Here is a 24,638-nt window from a genome sequence, read left to right as displayed (position 1 = left end):
CTTTCTGCTGGTATGATTAAAATAATTATAGAATCATTTCCACGTAGAAAACCCAAAAACCTGTCATGTTGCTGACAAAGTTGTAACTTTTATGAGTTGGTATTGATTCAGCCATAAAATAATTGTAGGCTATACGAATCCTTTTATCAAGTGGCAATACATGAAAACTTCCATTTCTGGAGTACATTCCATGCAGAATTCCAGTTGATCGTTTCACTTTATAGGATATTCAAAGTGTGTTCTTTGAAAAATTAATAATTAACACTTTAAGACAGGTAAAAAATATATAGGCGTCTAAAATTACTCCCATTTTACAGACTATACTGTCTCATACTACGTTGAACTTAGCCATGATATAAAATATAGCAAATTATATTAAACTATGTATTTTATCATATACTTGGAGCAAGGAAATAGCAGCTGGCAACAAAACATGCTGAGCACTGACTGGCTAAGAAGCAGCTGTGCAGAAAAAGACCTGGCTTAAGCTGCACATGAGCCAGCAGTGTGCCCTGTCAGCAGCAAGGGCCAACAGAGTCCTGGGCTGTACGAACAGGAGCAAAGGCAGTACACTGAGGAAGTGATTACTCCCCTCTGCTTAGCATGCATTAGACCACATGTACATACAACACCCATTTCTGGAGCCTCAGCAGAAGACAGAGATCAGTATACTGGAATGAGTTCAGTGGAGGGCCCCCAGGGATACTCAGGACTGGAGCACCTGTGCAGCAGGGAGTGTGAGGGACCAGAGCTTGTTCAGCCCAGAGATGAGAAAGCTTTGGGGGGACCGAAGCTGTCAGAGGGAGAAGGTTATCACAAAAATGGAGCCAGGCTTTTCACAGAGGTGCATGGTGGGATGATGACAGGCAATGGGCATAAGTTGAAACAAGAGAGGTTCAGATGTAGGGAAAAACCTTTTCCCTGTAAGGACAATCAACAAGCAGCAGAATTTGCCCAGAGAGGTTTTGCAGTCTCTGTCCTTGGGTATTTTAAAGACCAGACTGGAAAAAGCTCTGAACAACCTAGTTTGATCTCAGAGCTGACCCTGCTTGAGCAGGATGTTGGATCAGAGTACTCCTGAGGTGTCTTCCAACGTGAATTAGCCTATAATCCTAAAAAACCAAATCACCACACAAATTAGCTATAAATTACTTGTATTGGAATAAAAAACTAAAATTGTGTTACACCCTTTAAAAATACTTAATGCTACAATACCTGGTGGCTGTCTGCTGTCTATTAAATAAACAGCTCTGAGAAGTTCATGTCTTTCAATTTAATGATTTTGCATTATTGCTATAAAGGAATCTCCCCATTGCTAACAGGTTCAGATGTAAGAACTTTTGACAAACAAACCAGTGCTAGGTTGTATCACAGTCAACTGAAGAGCTATGTGCATCCCTTGACATAACAAAGGTTTATGTCACCTTTGGGAGTTCATCTGCTAAGCACTGCTGTACAGATGACTTTCTGAATTAATGTACTCCTTAGGACACAAGAATTTTCAGGGTCCCATGAGCATTGAAAAATGCTGTGTCATCTATTCAAAGCCATGTTAAAAATGACCCTCAAGGAAAACCCTGCAAATTTCCATTAAAAAAAAATTATCTTGTACATAATGCTGCGATACTGAATCAAAATACAAGTTTCTTCTGATAAGAAGAGTATAGAAACCAAACACATACCATGCAACACAACTGTCACACTAGAAAAATTGCAGACTATCTATATCTTGCTTCTTGCCCAGGAAAATGATCTCAGGGTCATTGTGAAAAATTCCCCAAAAGCTCCATCCCATTGTGAGGTGTAGGCAGAAAAAAATCAAGCAAAATGCAGACAGGGATGGAAACAGAAGGGTCTGACTTACCTTGATTTGCATTGTATTAATAGGAGAGCTCGTTTGACAGTGCAATGGTCCGTGTGTCTGAATATGAAGAATATAAAGAAGAAATTCCTCTCGACTGGACAGAGGCCAACCGACATGGAGAACTGTATTGTTGATGGCACTTGGTCCTATATTGTGCAGCTGTCAAACAAGTATCATCAGTACTTTCCAAGGCAGTAAATAACAACAAAACCCACAGCAACCACCACTTAGACATTTTCGACTTCTTGGTGTCCACAGCCTTGAAGTACTTCAGGAAAGATGTATAGATTATTAATATCATTTTATTGATGGAGAATCCTTGGCAGGTAGGGGAAAAGGGCCTCTCCATGTTAGTCACAAAGCCAGTGGCAAATCTGGGAGAGCAACCTTTTTTGTCTGAGTCTGTATTCAAGAAATCCATCACCTTTCCCATTTTCCTACATATGAAAGAGCTGAAATTACCTAAAAAAGTATAAAAAACCCAAACCAAAACACACTAGCAAAATACACTATACAAATATATACAATGAACCTTAACAGAACATACTTGAAAATAGTAGCTGAAATTTCAGGACACAAAAGAATAACATTTCAGGGTGCTGGAATAGAAGGTACAGCATAGCTTAAACTAGTTTTTGTGGTTAAGAACTCTATTTCAACACTTCTTAGTTCAAGTTTCCCCAAGAGAAAAAAAAGGAATTAGTTTTCCTAGAGTAACGTCCCAGGACATTATTCTTTTCTGGGAAAATGACTAAAGATAGAAATAATAGACATTTCAATATCTGGGCTATTAAAATAGTTGTCTTATATCAGTTTACAATTTGAAAATATCTGATGACCACAGGAAGTTTGGATATGTGTTAACACAGGGCATGAGACCTAAAGAAGCAGAATACCATGGAGCTTTACTCAGTTTCTAGAGATGCGAGAACCTCCTTTTCTCAAATGTGTAGAACTTTTGTGACTGATAAGCTTTAACCCACTTTCAATCTTACATCTTCCCCAGTAAAGGGTTTTTGGGTGGGTGTTCGGCCTTTTGTATACTTTGCTGATATCAATAAACCATGAAAGCAGTTTCTTTAATCACTGTAACTAACCACTGTTACTATTTTAATACATTTGAAGTCACATATATAGTTCTACAAACAGCCCAAATGCTTGAGACAGGAAGATTTGTTAGAGATTTTTCAGTTGAGAGAAATGTGTTAGGATGAGGAATTCACAAATAATATTTTGTATTTTACAGTCTGATTCATTACAGTTTAGTATTAGTCATGCAAATTGTAATCTTACACTGCTGATTAAGCTCAGTTGTTTATATTTTCTTGAGTGCTAGTTTGTGAATTGTAACCATATGTGAAGCACTCTCTTTTACCCCCTAGAATAAAGGTCATCCATCAGATTCCAAAGATGTCCTGTATTACATGTATTTCACTCAATGCACATTTTTCTAACCTGAACTCTTCTCTTTTAATTGATGAATCATCCATAGAAAAAACCCAACAACAATACAAGGTAGAAATATGTATAGAGTTATTTTCAACAGAACATTTCTGAGCAATAAGGTAACAAGTTACAGGTATGTCTACAGGTTTTTTTCAGTTAGCTAAATGTGAAAGGAAACATTTTTCCTGTGTACAACACTCACAGCTTTTAATGAGATACCAGTCAAATCGCTGAAAATATTTGGCATTGATTGCAATGAGCTTTTAAGCACTGTTTTTAATTCTTGTCAAACACCCAAAATGTTTATAGATCCCTTAAATGTCAGACTCCTAGCATAACCAATATCTCCTCCACTAACATAAACAGATACTGGGGTTGTGATTTCCCAGATTAAATTTGGGTCATGTGCTAAAGTCAGAATATTTACATTTGTGGCTTTATCTAGTTGCAGATAAAGACAATAAACCAAATTCATCAGGCTTTCAATGGGAGCAGCATGAGGTCCTGTGGCAACATACATCATTTTTTACCTCATAGATGTGTTCTACTAAAGGACCAAGTTCTTCTTCTTTTGTAGGTTCATCTTTGGGTTCCCAGCTGTGAAGCGGCAAAATAATTGTTGGGGGGTGAGACACTCTGTAATATATAAAACAGATTAAAACAGTAATGGTTACCAGTGATTGACTGCATTATTTTTAGAAAAAAATTAAGACCACTATAGAAACCTGAGCCCGCAAGGGCATTTTATTTGGGCACATTCATTAGAATTAGGTGAGGTGAACAAAATACAATGCTTCCATAAAGTACTACCCAGTCTGTACAGACTATTGAGGGTGTGCATTTTGTTTCATACTTCCTCTGATGGATGGTCCTTTCCAGGCAAGGGACTGACTCTCTCTCTATCTGGAGACAGGACTGAAATCTGTGGGGCATTGACATCTTTCTCACTGACGAGGTATCTGAATTCACTATCCACAAAACTAGAGTAATGATATATAAATAAATGTATTTTCTCATTTCCATTTAAAGCCTGTAGATGTTTAATGCTATACATCTTCCATCCCTGCAATACATTTTTAGATACTTATTTAACTGCTCTGACTGTAAATTCTTTATAACCTCTGTTATTATTCCTTTAAAAAACCTTGCAAAGGAGTCGATCTCATTTTACAGGTGGGAAACTGAGGTACTGTGACTTCCATGAAGTCACAATGGAAATTGGTGTATGAAGAAACTGAATTCAGGACTAGAGCCTGAAATAGTGCTCCAGGCTTCCAATTTGCTTTGCAAATGAAGTGACAGCTAAGGCATTCCCTGAAACACTGTTGCAACTTGCAACGTGTAAATCAAACATAAATGAAGAAAACAGTGACTTCATATTTGACATCTTTCTTTCCATCTGCTATTTTATTTTTCCTTTCCTTCTCTGTCTGGCCTCTAAGAAAGGACCAAGTAGTCTTCTGTTAACATTTCTATTTGAATCACAAGCATTTTATTTCCCATAAAAACTGGAAGTTCCTTGGAGGGATCCCATTCAGATGCCAACTTTAACCTTATTCAGTTGTTGAGAAGTTGGGAACTCGGATCCCAAGAATTTCTTTTAGCATGGTAGGTGAGTTCTGGCACAGACATGTCATCTGCTGGTACTGAAAGCAGCTCTTGGTGCTAAAATGGTACTACCCTTTCTTTACAAGGGTCAACTCTCACTCAGTTTGCTGGTTTCCAGTATCTTTAGCTTAAAGAAAAGCCATAAAATTTCAATGCTTGTTCTGCCAAAGCTGGAAGTTTGCTGACAGAAAACTGTTAACAAAGAATTGCTAATGAGTTTTTTTCAGAATATAACAATTGACTAAAATGATGCACTTCTATCCACTGATGTTAATTCAGTTTCCCTTGAGTCTAAACAGAGAAAGCACCACTGCAGATTGCCCCTTGAAGAAGAGAACACAAGACTGGATGTTTGTGTTACAAATGCTGACATTTTAAAATACTAGGAAGAAATAAACCGTTCTTGCTTCCAGCTCTTATGTCGTATACAATGAATGAAATGTCTGATAGAAACTTTTCTACAGAACACAGCTTCTCAAAGCAGCAAGGGATCCCAGAGAAGAACAACTTAATACCATCCAGCTAAAGTACAACTCTTCATGAAATTTAGGGCATCCTGGAGTATCCTGCTAACTCTAAATACTTCCCCAGAGTTCAAAAGGCCCACAGTTTGTACTAACAAGTATGCCAGAGGACAAATTTACAAGCCAAACCAAATAATAAAGGAAATGAAACTTTCATTAAAAAGTCATTTCAGATGAGGTACTTAGCCTAACTTGTTATATTTCACAAATGGCCTTGTTTCCAATAAGAATGTTAATTATTAATTGTTGTTGGAGAATAGGAACTGTCCTGTGTTGTTAAAAAAGCCAAGACACAGAGATCCTTAAGCTACTGCAAAAGGTTGCAAAACAGAGTGTACATAAACAAAAAGAAGCCGACATGAGGTTTCAAAAACCAGTGTCTTCTATTACACTCCCTGTGCAGTGTTTTTCTTAACCATAGAATTATAAAGTGCAAAGTGTAAATGTAGACATTCAATTAAAATTATTATAAAGTATATAAGAACATTTATTTTAACAGATTTTACAGTTATTTTGAGGACTTCTGCTATTGACATGAAAGTAGCAAAATCAGGTCAAATTAAACAGAAATCCTCTCTTTTGACTGTTTTATTTTGCATTTAACTGAGAATATTTTTAACATTTGAATGATTTATTAGATAAGGATTTTTCCTAGAATTTTAGGTGACAATGATCATTCAAACAAGAGCACTGAAAAATAAGATAAAGGAATTATGTTCTACAGAAAATGCTTATGTGGGATATACAACAAGAATTCTGCCAGCTGCAAATCCTTCCAGTCCAAATTACTTCCTTCCTGAATCCCTTATTGCTCTAGTGTTCTTTCAGCAGTGGGAATAAACAATTACAACTATAAAACTCTTACATTTTTATAGAAAAAAAAGGTAAGCAGAATAATCAAATCTCAGTTATAAGAGCAAGGGCTCATTGAATGAACTATCTAACGAGTTATCTTAAATTTCTTTTGAATAGGATATTGAAGAAGATTTCTTCCTTTCTCATAGAGGCAGTATTTGCATGGGTCCACTGTGCAAGTATATATGCAAATATGCATACACACAATTTGGTAACTACTTACTTTTCCTCACTAAAATGTACAATGATTCCAGTCTGACTTCATGCAACCCTGTGCAGAGCAGTAAGGAAACCAATGCAAGAGATTTTACAGTCCAAATGTGGACATACTCTCTCTTTTATTTTTATCTAGGAAATTGTGAGCAAATAGTTCCCTTGGAGCGGTTTGCTTTAGCGTCTCTGAGTAATTAGCAAAATCTGTCAAGAAAGCATTTGGGAATTTTCCTTTGTACATGCATGCTATAGCTAATAAGAAAACTAAAAGACTTAAGAGCAAAGAAACTGGAAGTCACTCAGTTAAGTAATCCCTCTGAATTTAATGACCTGTTTCTTAGCACTGCAGGCAGCAATTCAAGCCACTTTTTCCACTTCTGAGCATGCTCTTTTTAAGAACTGAGGATGTTTTGGTCTTTTTTTGGTGTCTATCTATTTACCCGTTACAGAACTTTTCATTAAAAAGAACACACTATGGCACAGAAAGAACATGATGGAGGCAAAAAATTTCCAACAAGTCTGCAAAGAATACAAATAAAGTCCTTAACCTGGGTGTTCACTCATGGCAACATCTAGCAGTTGCTGGCTCCCAATGTTTTCTCACACATTGGTAGCCCACCAACTCCTTTGATTCTTATTTCTTCAGTCTCTACTTCTCTTTCTGTGTAACTTTCCCCCTCATTTTGTATTTTTCACCTCTCTTCCTATCCAGCTCATTTCCCTAGATCACTACTAACTCCAGAAAATAATACTCTCATTTCTGTTCTTGTTAAACATGTGTCCTGGTTTCGGCTGGGATAGAGTTAATTTTCTTCCTAGTAGCAGGCACAGTGCTGTGTTTTGGATTTAGTAGGAGAAGAATGTTGATAACACGCTGATGTTTTAGTTGTTGCTGAGTACTGCTTATGCTAGTCAAAGACTTTTCAGCTTCCCATGCTCTGCCAGGTGCACAAGAAACTGGGAGGGGGCACAGCCAGAATAGTTGATCCAAACTGACCAAAGGGCTATTCCATACCATATGACGTCATGCTCAGTATATAAACTGGGGGGGGTTGGCCGGGGAGCAGTGGTTGCTGCTTGGGAACTGTCTGGGTATTGGTCGGCGGGTGGTGAGCAATTGTACTGTGCATCACTTGCTTTGTATGTTATTGTTATTATTATTATTATTATTGTTATTGTTATTATCATTGTATTGTTATTGTTATAATTACTATTTTACTTTATTTCAATTATTAAACTGTTCTTATCTCAACCCAGGAGTGTTTCTCACTCTTACTCCCCTGATTCTCTCCCCCACCCCATTGGGGTAGGGGGAGTGAGTGAGCGGCTGCGTGGTGCTTACTTGCTGGCTGGGGCTAAACCACAACAACATGTTGTCTTTCAACTGCTCCTTTTCAGAAATATAAGCATTAACATATATCCAAGCAGTCTTTGAGTGCCAGTCCTCGTTTTTCCATCTAACCCTAGCCTTAGGGTTAGTCTTCTTAACCTGGAAAACACTTACAAAATGTGATGAAAAATACTTTAAAAATCTCCCTGATTTAGATTAAATATTAGAGCAGAAAACGTGATCTCTGTGATCTGCAGAATGATTGGACTCTGCTGGTGCTAGGTAGTCGAAGTATTGTCTTAGAAGTGATAACAATAAATGGATTTTTATAAATCCATAAAAGCATAAATAAATGCATTTTTATTTGTTTACACCTAAGGCAGCCCCTTGAGGTGCATCACATAAGAGACATCTACCCCTCTTGCATCAGCCAGGCCTCATGGCCTGACTGTGGGAGTGAAGCTGGGCCATGTACCTCCTGTTCTCCCCTTGCAGAGCTGAGAATGGTTAAAGGTCCAGAGCTGTAGTTTGAGAAGAGGAGATGTAGGAAATCTGACATCCCAGACAAAAAGCATTTTGGGCAATTATTTGCTTTAAAAAAACATCCTGCCGACTTCCTCTAGAATGCCAGGATAGGAGTCTAGTTCCAAGACTTTACGGGGTAGTCGGAGATCCTTATCATCTAATTGCATTTTATAGTTTCCGAAACCAAGCTGTATGTGAAAATAGAGATAGAAATAATAATCTTTGATCATATCCTGTGCTTGTTCAGTTTTGGTATCCCTTGTGTCAGTGGACAGGCAACCTGCTTCAGACGGAAATGTAAGAATCCTACAGTAGTAGCTGGCTGACCTCTTGTCATAGCCCATTCCTTATTCATCCTTTCTCCAAAGCTTTCACTCTGCTCTCTATTAATATAACGTTGCATCATTCCAGTTATAAAAGCACCAGATTCTGCTTTGGTATTCAGAACTAAGTGCCTAAATGGTTGCATAAGCAGACCTACATACGTGAACAGCCATTTTGTACTAGTAACATCCATACACAATTTGAATGCACAAATAAAATGTTGGGTCTGACTGGTGTTACTACAGTGTGAGATTCTACAGTGTGCTGCATTTGCACAGACACTCAATTAAGTTTACTGGAGTCCACATGGGCAGTCCTGCCCTACATGACCTGGTAAGTCCTTAGTAGCTCCATCCTGCAAGGCTTGCAGGGGTGAGACTCCCTGGGAATTCTCAGGTGTTCCTGGTGGATAACGTGTTTGGGATTATATGTCAAAAGAGTCAATACATGGGATTATTATATGTGGAAAGATTCAGTACAAAAAATAGGTATCATTATGAATTTAAATGGTTGAATACTTACCCTCTGATCTGTACTTGAGCCACAGCACTGATGTTGATATGGAGGTTAACTAAATTGCTGGTGGGATTAATCTTGTTAGAACTGGAAAAGATATGTACAAGGGTTTAAAAAGGTTATTTAGCAGAACTCTAGATTGGTATAGACACAGCACTGAATACCACAAGGCCTACAATTAGGAAGCCATGACATTGGACATATTACAGCATGGGCTTGTTATTGCCACTCTTCAGTCTTGTTGGACACTGGTATTTAAGTTTGATATTATTCGAGCTCATCACATGTTTAATAATATAATCAACTCAAGCCTCCTTTAAAGAATGCTATGCATGAATATGATGATACAAATTTATTTAGCTCAGAATATCATGTACATTCCCTTGTTCAGCTTGGCTATCTGTATGGACAGGAGTATCTCAATAGAATATAAGGGTGTTTATGCATTGGAGGAAGGCAGTGTTAATGAACAAGACAGGCTTTGTTATAACAGAATTTGCTTTTATGACTCTCCAAACTTATGACTTCTGCATGACAGTCTTTGAAGAACCAAAATAAACTGTTTCTTTACCTTACTTATTTTCTCCTCTCCCCTATCCAGAGTGTTTACACTCTTAACCCCACTTAGCAGTGAGAACAGATCCCTATGTTTAAAGCCTAGTGCTCTCACTCATTTTATTGTCTTTTCTTATTGCAAATCCTTAGTAGTAAAGGCAGTTTCTCTTACTTCAAAAGGCCATTCCTATGACTACAGCCCATTCATGTAAAGAAAGGTTTGCAGGTTCAAAGTCATGAAGATAGTGAAAATAAATAATTACAGACTTAGAATTTATTTAATTATGGGATTAATGATACTAAGTTTGAAGGTTTTTTACAAGCAAGTGTGGAAGTACTTCCTTGCTTCATGGAGACTAAGTTTCTATTGCTGTCACAGTTTACTGCTATCACATCTGGGTAGCATCAGTCAAATGGAAACATTCAGAGGAGGCTAGCATTCCCAGCAACTGACTCCTGAGGAGTAAAGGGCAATACGGCTTTGATCCAGGCTTTCTGGTTACAGATTGCTGAAATTAGGAGCAGCTCTAATTTGTTTGTAAACTAACACAGATTCCCCTCAAACATCATTTGAACTTTTGATGTAATCCTCTATAGCCATTGCTTTGAGTACAAAAGTAGAAAAATTGTTTAAAGTATAAAAATAACTACACAGCTAATTTGTTAGAATAAGCTGCTCTCCAATTTGTGTAATGGTACTACTTTCCATAGAGTTAAAATACAGATTTTGATCTGGTATTCAGTATTTGGTATTCAAATCTTGTTTGTGCTTTATGGTATTTTGTAGAGAAGAAAATAGTTTAAACAAAAGTGCCAGGACATCTCCCTCTCTAAGGGGTATAAAATTGCCTAGCAAAATCCACATCAGAAAAGGAATCAGATTTCAAGACACTACTCAGCCTCTTGCTTATTTTCTATAAATAATGAACTTCAGTCTTGCAAACCAAAATATTTATTTTCCACTTGATGCTTTGGAGTGAATTAAAGGTCTCTCTTTCGAATAACTCGGACTAGGACACAACAAATTCAGACATGTTCTCTGCTTCCCTTTCCTTCCATTTAGGTAATTTCCTCTTTCTACCTTATGGATTTCTGTTTCCTTCTTTTAAAATTGTTTTACCTGTTCACTGAGGGCATAGAAATTCACAAACTGTAGTGCTGCTTGAGAAGGAATGTACAAAGCAGTGAGTTTTAACTGTAGAGTACATTCCCTATGCAAGAAGTTTTACTTTTTTTTTTTTTTAAAGTAGCTGGGTGCTCTTCAGCATTTTGATACCAGTTTGTCGAAACTGTCCTTTTTGGTAGCCCAGCAGATTTCCTCCCTTTATATTTCAGTGAGTCACACTCATGGAGGAAGCATGAGATGTTCCTGTCTCCTGAAGTTCAGACTGATTCCTCAGTAAAGCCTTGTAACTTTTTCTATGAAAGTGACCTACTGCCAACTCTTATTACCTAGAAAGATCTAGCTACCCAAAAAGCCCTGAACCTCCTCAGTTTCAGAGCATGAAAAGGCCACTGCCACAAGACCCTCTGATACCCATTTAAAACTGTATGGCTTGCATTAATGACCTGACAGTGAACAGTGGTATGGACAGGGGACCTACAAGCTAGATGTTATTATCTTGCATCTCTGTCTGGAGGAGCCCATGCCCAGGTTCGCACGGTCTCCAGCTCACCAGCCAGACCCTTGGGAGAGGGCTGAGGCCTGACCAGGCACCTCATTGTCTTCTGTGGCATTGCTGTGCCCTTCCCGAGTTTCTGCATGTCCTTTCCTTCAAGGGTTACATTCTGGAAACATGACCTAAACATTTTAAATGTCTCAGTTATTTACCATAGTGAACGTGATCAAGGCCCTCATTAAAGGCCAGACATTAGCAATTAAGTCTCTGCGTGCGGGACAGGGAGGGCCCCATCAGGAACTCCAGCGTGTGTTTGATGAGGACAGATGGAGCAGAAGCCCTGCCACCTACTGAAAAAGTCCCAGGTCTGTTCTTGCTGTTATCCTAAGCCAGCCTGTTCTGTGCTTTTTTGTCCCTGTGGAGGAAGTACTGCTCAGCATAAACCAGAAGATTCTCCAGCAGTAATATTTCAGCCCCACAAATGTGGAGGAAACTAATGGAAAAATGACAAAGGTTCACCAGCATCAAACTGAAACAGTTTTCTCTCCTCATGCCAGTAAATCTGTTGAGCAGATTTTAAGTGCTCTCCTTCTATTTTCTAAATTGTCATGAAGAAGTGGCATATCTTTTTTTTTCAGACCATTGATATGTTTTTAAATACAGAACTTGGTTACAAAGTGATCCCTGTTCATTAACCCTGGAGAACAAAGTGCAAATTTGGCAAATCTGTAGAAGATCCTTGGACCACTGACCAAAACCAGTTACCCTGAATTTTAACAAAATAAAATCCTCAGAATAACTCTAAGACTGATTTTGCTAAAAGCTAACAAGGCTCCAACTCCACAAATCCTCCTGAAGAAAGCTACCATGGGAAGGAAAGCCCATGAAATAAATACCAACACTGAAGAGTTAGAGTGACCTTCTTATATATTAAACTTCAGATATCAACAGCAATTCAGAATTTCAATAACCATATTCTTGATAAAACATCTAACCTTTTTATTTGCAGCTCAAAATCGATGCTGAAATCTGCATTTTCAAAATGCTGAACAGAAAATCGAATGCCTGTAGAGAACTGTGAAAGAAACAAAACAACAGAATTGAATTTTCCATATTGAGAAAGCAGTACTGTTCAACATTGCATTTCACAGACTTGCATGGGTTACTGTTACTTTTTAAAATTAGTATGAAATAATATCATTTAGTTGTTTTCAGGAAAAAATACCATCCTGCCTGTGTATGTCACCAGATGGAAAACTTGGCTGGACAGAGGAAAGATCAAGCGGAACAGAGAAGCATACTCCCAAGAACACAGCGGTGGGCCCTTCTTCATCCAGACAGTCTTTGCTTTACTTTGCCAAGCCAGAAGAAAATAATAGCTGTCTGGCACCTCTCATCCCTGCCTCCATCCATGCATGCCTTTGTCCAGGTCTCCAGGGCTTCTGGCTCCTCCTGTTGTCTCTGTAACTGTGACATACGAGCTGCATGCTTTAGGTGTTGCGGGGTGACTGATCACCTGTTTTTCTTCCAGAGGCTAATTAGTAGCAGCTTGATGTTTTAGTCTGATATGGTTTGAGTTTTTTCATTGCAGCTTCTGGGAGCCATAGTTCAATTAAGAAGAGTACAACTGCAAAGTTATATTTGCAGTTCAGTTTGCCACAACTTGCAGTGTGTGACCGCAGAAGATAGAGGGTAAAACACACAGTTCCCAAAACTGAAGGAGACAAGGGCTTCCACTGGTGCTCCCTTGTGTTTATGCAGACCTTGCTTCCTCCCTCTGCTAATTTGCATTTGCTTTACAAGAAGGGCATGGACTAAAGCAGAACAAGGTAATTGAGAAGAGAGAATGGAATTGCAGGGCTAGCTAAAGAAGGAATATACAATAGCATACGGTGGGGGTTCTGTAACCACCTCGTTGGACATAGTTACAGCCCCAGTATGCAAGTGCAGGGGAGCAGGGGGAGATGACATCTGCCCTTCACGTTAAATTAACAAAATTGTACTGCAATGTATAAATTAATGTTTTTAATTGCCTCCCCTATTGCCTGATGGTAGAATTTCCTGCCAGATAACTTGCACACTGTGCTTTCATTTTTTCAAAAAGGATGGTTACATATAGCCATATTCTCCATGTGGAGAAACAATCTTCCTGAAAAATTCATCAAAAGGCATTAGGAAGTGAGGACATCATTCCTTCATCTCTGCCAATATCTGACTAGATTACAGGGGGTGGGGGGAAGAAAAAGAGTTGTCTGCTTGGCGTATTTCCTTAACATACTTGGGATAGTGTTGTCAGAACAGGACAGGACACAGCAATGTAGAATTTTATGTTTGGGACCTAGATTCAACATCACTGAAGAGGAGGCAGTTTTTTTCTGTGGATATCTTTTCAGATTTTAAAATTCCTTTTTCCCAAGCATTATTTTTTGAAAATTTTCATTCAATTCTCCTTCTTTCCTCACTTGCAGTGGTGCATCACTGAATCTTAATCCATCTCCAGAACAAGACTTAGCTAACATGCTTCAATTACTTCTTTCAGTTGTCCCATGCTGAAAGCAGTATTGTCATCATAAAAGAAATGGAAGTTCAAATCTTTGAATTCTGACCACTTTAATGTCATAGTTATAGTGAATCTCTCTCTTTGAGAGTAAAATCTTTAAGATGAAAAGATAATGCTCATTAGATTAAACAGAAGCTGAATAGCTGACTTTGAATAGAGACGTAAGCTATTTTTAAGACCACATTTTTGAAATTATTTTAACTGTATTGATATTTCATTCACCTTTAAAAAAATAACATGATTTTCTTAATCTCTGAAACAAAAATTTCCAAATATTGAATTCAGCATTTCTCTTACTGTTTTTACTAATCAGTCTATATATATTTTTTTCCATTTATAGCAGAAAAAAGGTTTGATGAACCAAAGATAAAATTTTCCTCAGAGCAGACATGAACTGCAGTTTTGATGATCTATTATACTCCTAAGGCTTAATCCCTTATTTAATACTGAAACACACTCCTACTGTATGAGTCTAATAAGCTGCAGATGTTACCTTTGTATGGTTGTATGACTTTGTTAATGTCAAGTAGCCCTTGACACTACTACTAATAATGGGGCAAAGATGCTCACATGCCCTTGCTGGAAACGCACTGAGGCCAAAGGAGTTGAACTTGCCTGAGCTTGTAACTTAGCAATCACTTAACCTCCTGATTTTAGTAGGACGTTCATTTTATCAGAATAGTTCAACTGTATTTAAATTTTTCCAAGTGAAGTTAGTTTCATTAAAATTGCATCATTTTCCACATTAGTAACATAATTTATCTTTGAAATACATGACATTTCTGCTATTACTGGTAAGCTTTAATCTGTTATTATGTTCAACAGGATCTAGGACTACACTGGGAGACAGAGGGCTAGCTTTTTTTGAAATGTCCTACAGTGCATATGAAAGACAAAGCCTCTGTGCGCTTGAAGAATCAGTGTGGTATACACCAAGAAATAGGCAAGATCTTCCAAGCCTCCCAGTCTTCTAGCCTTATTTCTGTTCATTTCTATTAACTTCCAAATTGTTCTACCAGAATTTGTAATAAAACCTACATCTCACTTGCTAAGGCTGCTGAACAGGCATTAGGAAGCTTGTCAGTCTGATCCACTTCAGTGTCATAAATAAGTACTTTGAGCACTTTTTGCCAGTGAGATGGTATCACAGACATTTAGTTTGCATTCTGGGCCATATGGTGGTGTGATTTTCCTTCCCATTTCTTTTTATCTTCTTTTTTATCTTTTTTTAACCACAAAGATACTACTGAAAAGATTAAGCAATTTTTGTGGCCAGTAAACAATTTCAAGGTCACAGATTTTAGAAAAGTCAGAGATATACCAATTTTGATGACAATAACGCATTTTGAAGATGTGAAGTGTCAGACAACTCTAGCCCACTGCAGTAATACCCCATGGGTTATATCACAAAATCCTGACATAACCCTCATACTCAGAAGTTGATCTTAAAGAGTTCAAGAATTCTAGGATTTCAGGGTGCTGAAAAGTCATTACAGTGACTCAATAGTTAAGAGTTTTAGGAATGTTTGATTTTGACCTAACCCTCCCTTCCCACTCCCTCACAACTTCCACAAAGAGTCCCTTTCTGACTGAATATTTTGTGAATAACTGATCTCCTGCCAGAGCAGAATTGTTTTGCAAAATTGGAAATGGATCAGAGCAGCCTTTCGTGATTTATGCAATTTGTACAAAGGGCTGGTATTTCGCTGTTGGAAGTACATTTGCCATCATAAATACATTTGGACTCAAAAAGCTCAAGTCCTTTCACCTTTACTGAGCTTCCAGGAGAGCTGGTTTCGAAGATGAAGTTAGGCTTTAAGTTTTCACTCACTATAATCAAACACTTTTTGCCATCTGGCTTTGTAATGCTCTATCTTCATACGCCTTAATTTTCAAGGGTGGGATTCTTTTGTTATAAGCCAGAATACCTTAAACATGTTATGAACCCTGCTGTTTTATTCTGATACTTCTAAGTCTCCCTTTATGAAGTATTTTGCTTGTGAATATTTGGTAACAGTGCATTTATGGCAGCCCTAGAGCTGGTTCTGAAGAAAACAGTAATAGTTGTGCTGTGAGAATTCATAACGAGACAGGTGAGAGTAGTACTGTTTTCATGGCCACCAAATAGCATTCCTGAAGTCTTGACACTGCTAGAATTTTGGGTCAAGGATGATGTGGAAACAAGGCTTTGGATTCAAAGGGAGGCATGTGAGGGGCTGTAGTCTAATACCTCCACACTCAGACCTTTCCAATGCTTATGTTTATGACAATACGCAAACCACAAAGATTTGCTCCTAGCTTTATATACAATGTTAGTGTCTCTTGTGTTTAGTCTTCCTTTTGTCTTCCAAACCCTTGGGTTTTCATGCTCTCCTTCCCCCTGCTGCCCTGCACCCCAATCATCCACAAGATTCTTGTCCACTTTCATCTGTATCTTGAGAATTTGCTTCTGCCATGAGACTAAGCAGGAAACCAGTAAGCAGGTATCTAAATTTGCTGGTTTTCTGGTATGAGAAATTATCTGCCTTGACTTGGGATTTACCTAGTGCTTTGGCTCATCAATGTCTCCCACCATCCGATTGTGAAAACTGCATTACTCAGAAATGTTTTCAATTACTTTTACTTTTTAGGAGTTTCATTTAGTAGAATAAAACAAAAACTATAAAACCTTTTAGCCCTCTTTTCTATACTCATTGACTCCAATATCTATCCAGTCTGCCTTCTTAGTGCAATGTCCTTCCCAGAAAATGTTTCTAGTACCCCCTTCAGAATTCTAGTTCCTAGAAGTTCTACAGAGAAGGATCCTCACCAGGCAGGTTCCTCCTCCCAGTGGATCCATCACCTGCAGTTCATTTTTCAATGGTTTCCAGCTCCTTGTAATCCCAAAGGATCTATCTGGGACTGCTTGTGACCACGAAGGCAGTTAACTATGAGACATCTGGTCTCCCACTCACTTTCAAAAGCTCTGTGACTGATCTGAAGCTAGCCCTATGATCCAAAGAAGCTTATTCTAGTCCCAGTCTCCTACCATATGACTCATTTGGTTTTTTTATTGAGGGTCAGACAGGAACTGCTTCAAGATCATAAGAGGCCAGGAAAACATCCCTCTGTAGTGAGTCTGAAGAATGAAATATTGATCTTCCATAGGACTAAACCTTAACTTAGTAGGGCTTTTGAAAATACTAAGGAGATTTGCTTTCATTTCTTTGCAAAGTCCCAGGCCCAATATGAAATGCAAACAGTGGTAGCTTTCAATTAAAAGCTGTTGTTTATTCCTCATATATGTTCATGCTGTTGACTGCTTCATTTTTATTAGGACAGCTTTTTATCTAGGTATAAAGGCTTGGATTATTTGTTTTTAGTTAAAATATTCATAGCATTTATGAATTTGCGGGCAGCACTAGAATTCCTCTGCAAGGGCATCTATGGCTGAACATTCCCGAGTTCAACACTTCTGGAATTACCCGGAACTGTTTTGTCATGAAAAAGGGACAAGTGATGACAATTGTGGAATGGCTAAAGAAGGTGTCATTTAATATACTTATCTTAAGTAGAAAGAATACTAAAAGGGAGAAATAAACAGATCACATTATGGATTGGGATTCTCATTATACTAGTGCAACTTCTGTGACTTCAACTGAGTCATCCTCATTTTCTTTAGAGTAAGTGAAATAAAACACAGGCTCTAGCATCATTAATCTTTAGAACAACAAATTGTTAGTTTTTCAGAAGCACAGTTATGCCTTTTATTACACCAATTTCCTGTCCAAGTAAATAATTTGGTTTATGTGCTGCTTATTGGGACATATTCTGCTAATTGAATAGTTTTCCATTTGCTCCCCTTTAAATTCAATTAGATAAAAATCAGTAAATGCATCTGGTTTTCCCTTACGTTTGCGCCAGCCACCATGGGGTTCCCAAGATCACAAACCACCATTCTAGTTTCATTTTCCATCTTGTAATCACAGCTCAGTATACGCAGTGCCTGTAACAAAAGGACGCCAATATGGAGGTCAGAGATCACAGTGAAATGTATCCAGTTGGGAAAGTGATGCCTTTTTGACTGTGACATTTCCTTTGATTTCAGACACCTGCTCAGTGCACTTATCAAAACATTTAATTGGTTATTGTCAGACAATGGGGGAAAACTGATGTCAGGGAAAAACAAACAGAAAAGTTTCCCAGTACCTTAAGAGCCATGATGAGATCACTCTCTCTCTAGTGTTAACATATGGCTTTGTTTTTGTGAATCATTCCTATAGCCATAATGACCCAACAGAGAAAAAAAAGAGTAGGCAAAACTGGGTGAGGCGAATAGGCCTCACACTAATTGCAATAGCTGTATTATCCATCACTAGAAGTCTCTGTAGTGAAATTCTGGCATTGGCAGAACTTTATTATCTCTCAAGTCTAGAACTTTATTTTCCAACCTATGGTAAAGTACTTAGAACTTTAAATACTTCCGTAAAAACACAAACTCTTACCTGTGTTTATAATTAAGCAACAAAGGAGATAGATTTTCATGTAATCAGAAATTAAGGTTTTTATTGTTTATAGCAATAAGTAAAATTTAACTGTTTTTCCAGCAACTATTCATTCAAAGTCCAGTTTGTACCTAACATACCTCAGGCAGTTTTGTTCGACAACTTTGAGGATACACTTACACAACTTCCCTCTAAAGTTCTTAATGTAAAATGCATCCTACTTTTTTTTGGTTTTAACCCTTTAGTCTTTATCACTAGTTGTTATCACCTGTAAACAGAACAGACTGTAAAAAAGGAGGAACAGCTATAGAATAGTGGAAGTTAGGAGATACAGAGTAAGACAAAGCAACAAAATGCTTGGGTTTTTTTTTCCTGTTTTCCTCTCTGGCATATTCAATAAAAGAAAATACTTCCCTATATGTGCAGAAGTAAACCAGCTTTGTAAAAACAAGATGCAGTTTGTTGTTGCTATAAGGCTCTCCCACTACCTTTCCTCTCATTTGTGATTCTCACAGATTAAGCAATACATGCAGGGTCATGCTCTTTATATAAAAAGACCTGGGAAACGTCCAGACCACTGACTACCAATTCATTCCTATCTGTAAAAGCTAGCATGGACATACTGACCTTATCATTTCCTGAGATTAAAAGAAAAGGTAGGGCATGTCCTAAAAGGAGCCCATGTGAAGCATGCCCTCAGTACATACCTCACTGTATACTGACACTTTTACAATTTGCTAGGACAAAACAAAGTTTGTTACACAGCATGTCCAGTGCACTAATAGCCTTTCCAAGCCATTCTAGGGTTGGGAGTGGGGGATTTTTACACTCTTTCCAGATGGTTAATTAGAAGAGAAGAAGAAATGGTGTTAACACAGCTGAAACCAAACTTGTCTGGGAAACTGTTCATTTTAGCTTGATGTGTGGGTTTATAGTTTTGATATTGTTTGGGTGGGGGTTGAAATTCAGGTCTAAATGTTAGAAAATAGATATTCATATGTATTTGATATTTTGCAGTTTCTTCATTAATGCAGTATCACACACCAGTACAGGGTAAATCAGCCCTTATTACACAATTTTTTGTCCCTCAGAGGCTGAGCAAATAGAGGAGTTTTGCAAGTAAGCTTTCTGCAATTTGGAGGCTATGCTCTTAGACTGAAAATGATTAATGGCACAGAATTTATATGACCAGCATCACAAGAGCTAATTTGTGCAGCCTAAAGATGTGACAAAGGGTCAGCTGTGGCAGAATTTCTTCAATACTAAGATTTATTGCCTTTGTTTTTTCACTGATCACCTTTTTGAGGTGCTTAAGTACAAAACAAGAAAATTAAAACCAGGCAGGAAGCAAGCAAGAGCAGAGACATACACACCCGGTATTGTCAGTATCATTGAGCTCATATGTAACTCACCCAGATGGAAGGTTTTGCCATAAACCCTTCTACCTGCCACTGGTAGCATTTATATTTTTATAGCAACACATGGTCTTTTTGGCAGTCTTGAGCAGAAGCAAAACCCCAACAATTAACATGTGTGCTCCCAGGGTGCATTTTAACTGGAAAATGATCGGGTGCTTTAAGTAATCCAGGCAGCCTACAAACTTGGAACTCCTTCTGGTGGTCTTAGTGATGAATTATTAATTGATGCCAGAATAGTTAAGCACAACAGGCTGCAGAGTAAAACACCGCCTCTCTTTCCTTGATCAACACCTTCCAATCTTATTTTCTGAAGAAAAATAGATGGATTAGGCACCAGGTGTCAGAATCTAGCTTCTCATCTAGCTGATGTATGAAGAACTAGTCTTTGTCCTCACAAGGCTCAAATCACATCTCATCTAGTGAGCCACCATGTACTTATTCTAAGAATTTTCAGGTAAGACAAGAAGGTTTTGTGTCTTTTTTCCTATTTTAAGAGAGTGTCGTGCTTTAGTTCAGAAAGGCACGGGGATATTGGCTCACAGCTTATCCATTGCAATATAAGTCTAGTGATCTGCAACAACTCTGCAGTTCCTAGCCTGAGGAGAGAGACAGTTATGCCAAAATATATAATGTTTTTGGTGTGGAACAAATACCTACTAGGGCTTTGTATTGGTCTGATTTACTTCTACTAATTATTCCATGTGAATTTTGGTTCCAGCCATTGCTACTAAGGCAGGATTGAGCTGTTCAATATGGGGAACTCTTTCACTGGGCAAAGGATTAGTGCACAGCACTCAGGCAATGGCTTGAGGTTCAAACACACAATCACGCTATTGTAGTGTAAGAATGTACCATACCACAAGTATATACTGTCTCTGGATCTGCTGCTGCCCACGGAAATGTGAGGTAATATAACGAGGTTATACTTTTTTCATTGCAGCTAATTCCAGTAACTGCACACCACAGCTATTACAAGCCAACAGGTTTCCAGTAACTTATAAAGCTGTGGTAATTTACTCATTTACCTGGTCTCTGGAGCTTCCAAAAGTTTCCACAATACAACTCATGAATAACACATTTGATTTCATTGTAAGTCATTGTATTTCATTAACCACCTTTTGACTGAAGGAAGTATCAGTATGTGCAACAATCAACGAAACTTCAAAATCATATCCTTGACACCAGACTTTAAGATCACACACGTTCACCACTTTGCTCTCCACTTGCTTATGATCATGGCCATCTCTGCAAAATGCTACTCTTTTGATATGGTTCCACAGTCTCTGTACAATATGCTACAGAATCAGGCCTGAGATAACAAGATAATGACAACGGAGGCAGGTCAAACACTGTATTCCATAAAGCTGAAGGGAAGAGGTAGAAAGCAAGTGAATTTTCAGTTAATTTAATTTTCAGTTAAGTTGTTGACTTTAACACTTTCAAATGATACAGAATAACCCAATAAATTGTTCCAAAAAAATCAGGATGGACAGGAAGTTTGTTTCTCTATTAGATAGAATAAATATGGAGTAGCCCAATAGTAAAGTAGCCTAATATCCTCTATGAGTATAGTTACTTTGAAATGATAGCAGCATAATAGAACGATTTGTTTCTAAAGATTTTTCAGTTCCATCTCAAGTGATTTATTCAGCTCATTACATTTCATTTATTCTGCTCTCATTCTACCTGTTTTGCTGGCTCTGAGGTGAATATTATAGAATCATAGAATCATAGAATTGTTTAGAATTGTTTAGAATTGTTAGGACCTTTAAGATCATCCAGTCCAACCATTAACCTACACTACCAAGTCCACTCTAAACCAATCAAGGGTAGACTAGACTAAACCATGCCCCAAAGTGCCACATCTACCCATTTTTTGAACACTTCCAGGGATGGGGACTCCACCACCTCTCTGGGCAGCCTGTTCCAATGCTTCACTACACTTTTGATGAAGAAATTTTTCCTAATTTCCAACCTAAACCTCCCCTGGCACAGCTTAAGCCCATTTCCTCTTGTCCTATCGCTAACTACATGGGAGAAGAGACCAACACTCACCTCACTACAACCTCCTTTCAGGTAGTTGTAGAGAGTGATAAGGTCTCCCCTCAGCCTCCTCTTCTCTAGGCTAAACAACCCCAGTTCCCTCAGCTGCTCCTCATAAGGCCTGTGCTCCAGACCCTTCACCAGCTTTGTTGCCCTTCTCTGAACATGCTCCAGCAACTCAATGTCCTTCTTGCATTGAGGGGCCCAAAACTGGACAGAGTATTCCAGGTGCGGCCTCACCAGTGCTGAGTACAGGGGAACAATCACTTCCCTGCTCCTGCTGGCCACACTATTCCTGATACAAGCCAGGATACTGTTGGCTTCTTGGCCACCTGGGCACACTGCTGCCTCATGTTCAACCGGCTGTCTACCAACACCCCCAGGTCCTTTTTGGCCAGGCAGCTTTCCAGCCACTCTTCCCCAAGCCTGTAGCGTTGCATGGGGTTGTTGTGACCAAAGTGCAGGACCCCGCACTTGGCTTTGTTGAACCTCATACAGTTCGCCTCGGCCCATTGATCCAGCCTGTCCAGATCCCTCTGCAGGGCCATCCTACCCTCCAGCAGATCGACACTCCCACCCAGTTTGGTGTCATCTGCAAACTTACTGAGGGTGCACTCAATCCCCGCATCCAGATCATCGATAAAGATATTAAACACGGCTGGCCCCAAAACAGAGCCCTGGGGAACATCGCTCATGACCGGCTGCCAACTGGACTTCAATTCCATTTACCACAACCCTCTGGGCTCGGCCACCCAACCAGTTTTTTACCCAGCGAAGACTACGCCCGTCCAAGCCATGAGCTGCCAGCTTCCCAAGGAGAATATTGTGGGAGACGGTGTCAGAAGCTTTGCTAAAGTCCAGGTAAATGACATCCGCAGCCTTTCCATCATCTACCAGGCGGGTCACCAGGTCATAGAAGGAGATCAGGTTGGTCAAGCAGGACCTGCCTTCCATGAACCCATGCTGGCTGGTCCTGATCCCCTGGTTGACCTGCACTTGCCTGTTGAGTTCACTCAATATGAACCTCTCCATAATCTTTCCCGGCACCGAGGTCAGGCTGACAGGCCTGTAGTTTCCTGGGTCCTCCTTCTGGCCCTTCCTGTAGATGGGCGTCACACTGGCAAGCCTCCAGTCATCAGGGACCTCCCCTGTTAACCAGAACTGCTGATAGATGATGGAAAGTGGCTTGGCAAGCTCCTCTGCCAGCTCCCTCAGTACTCTCCGGTGGATCCCATCTGGCCCCATAGACTTGTGAGCATCCAGGTGGCACAGCAGGTCGTTAACTGCTTCCTCCTGGACTATGAGGGCTCCATTCTGGTCCCTATCCCTATCCTCTAGCTCAGGGGCCTGAGTACCCTGGGGATGACCAGTCTGGCTGTTAAACACAGAGGCAAAGGCGGCGTTAAGTACCTCAGCCTGTTCCTTGTCCTCAGTGACAATGTTCCCCCCCACATCCAGCAAGGGATGGAGATCCTCCATGGCTCTCCTTTTATTGCTGATGTACTTACAAAAGCATTTTTTATTATCTTTTACAGCATTGACCAGATTAACTTCTTGCTGGGCTTTTGCTTTTCTAATTTCCTCCTTGCATGATCTAACAAGATCCCTGTACTCCTCCTGAGTTGCCTGCCCCTTCTTCCAAAGGCGCCCCTTCTTCTCTGCCTTAATACAGGGATTTCTGCAGTCTGGAGAAAACCAGCTACATAGAGGACTATAAACACTGATACGTTGCAGAGTCAATGAAATCCTTAGATGCGGAGCTTTAAGAGCATGATTGCAACAGGCTCTACCACAAATCCACCTGTCTACTGAAATTACTCTGTATTAAATTAAGTACATTTCAGGAGCAGTCACAGACGCCCCATTGGCAGGGTGTGGTGCAAACACAAAAATAAGAAGTGGAATCCTGACTCCACTGCATCTGACAGCAAAATGTTAATTTTCATCTATAGTCCATGCCTCAAAGTACCCACAGACAAAGAGATCTTTTTTCCGTATACCTCAGTGTTTACTGCATACCAGTGATAATTTCTTCTGTGCTCTTGTCAAGCGGTTCAAATTGACATATATTTTTAAAGCCCTATAGGTTGAATTAATGGAGTCCCTCTTTAATTTATACTCACTTATACTGTGACCCCTAAGAATTTGGTCATCCTGGTAACACATGAACCTCTGATACCAAGGATTCTGATCACTCTGAGGAAAAAAAAATAAAAAAACCCTGCTAATTCTTGTTTTGAGTGGTCAAATTACTTAATTTGTACATTTAGACAGAATGAATTAAATGAGAAAACAGAACAGGAAGGATATAAAAGAATGTCTAAGTTTAAAAATGTATTTTACCATTCTAAATTTTCTTTTTAAATTACAAAGAGTGTATATTCTTTGTCATGTTCACAGCAGTTTTAGGTGACATATGGCAGTACAGAAAAGCAACTGAATACATACAAGAGTCAACCTCCACCAGCAGTTAAATGCCAGCAAGTTTTTGCTTTGTCTTTTTGAAGAAAATTACAGTATCAATTTCTTTTCCAAATGCACTTAGAAGTGAAGTTTTTAGTTTATTTAATGGAACCATAATATCATGAAGACTATTTTTTTTAAAAATGTACATTTACAGTTCAAAAACAATAGAAAGAATAAACTTGCTTTCAGTACCATATGTAATCCTTGTGAAAACTGTACCTGCAATATGGAAGGGAAGATACTAAGAATGACATAGATAGTAGGACTAATGTTTTGATCCTTCTCAGA

The 24,638-nt window shown here is 38.9% G+C and overlaps 1 protein-coding gene across 1 annotated transcript in view; it reads right to left on the bottom strand.

The window, feature by feature from the left end:
- Positions 1 to 24,638, bottom strand: part of ITGA8 (integrin subunit alpha 8) — a 117,562-nt gene that overhangs the window by 31,580 nt on the left and 61,344 nt on the right. Inside the window, exons 22-26 of the mRNA XM_075705173.1 lie at positions 17,832 to 17,924; positions 12,375 to 12,454; positions 9,212 to 9,292; positions 3,841 to 3,946; positions 1,865 to 2,023 (exon numbers count right to left, since the gene is read on the bottom strand). Coding sequence (XP_075561288.1) covers positions 1,865 to 2,023; positions 3,841 to 3,946; positions 9,212 to 9,292; positions 12,375 to 12,454; positions 17,832 to 17,924 — 519 coding nt within the window. The remainder of the gene's footprint in view (positions 1 to 1,864; positions 2,024 to 3,840; positions 3,947 to 9,211; positions 9,293 to 12,374; positions 12,455 to 17,831; positions 17,925 to 24,638) is intronic.

This window comes from Pelecanus crispus, chromosome 2 (assembly GCF_030463565.1).
Source record: "Pelecanus crispus isolate bPelCri1 chromosome 2, bPelCri1.pri, whole genome shotgun sequence".
Classification (NCBI taxonomy): domain Eukaryota; kingdom Metazoa; phylum Chordata; class Aves; order Pelecaniformes; family Pelecanidae; genus Pelecanus; species Pelecanus crispus.
The sequence above is the reverse complement of the archived record's forward strand: the minus strand, read 5'-3'. Positions and strand labels throughout refer to the sequence as shown.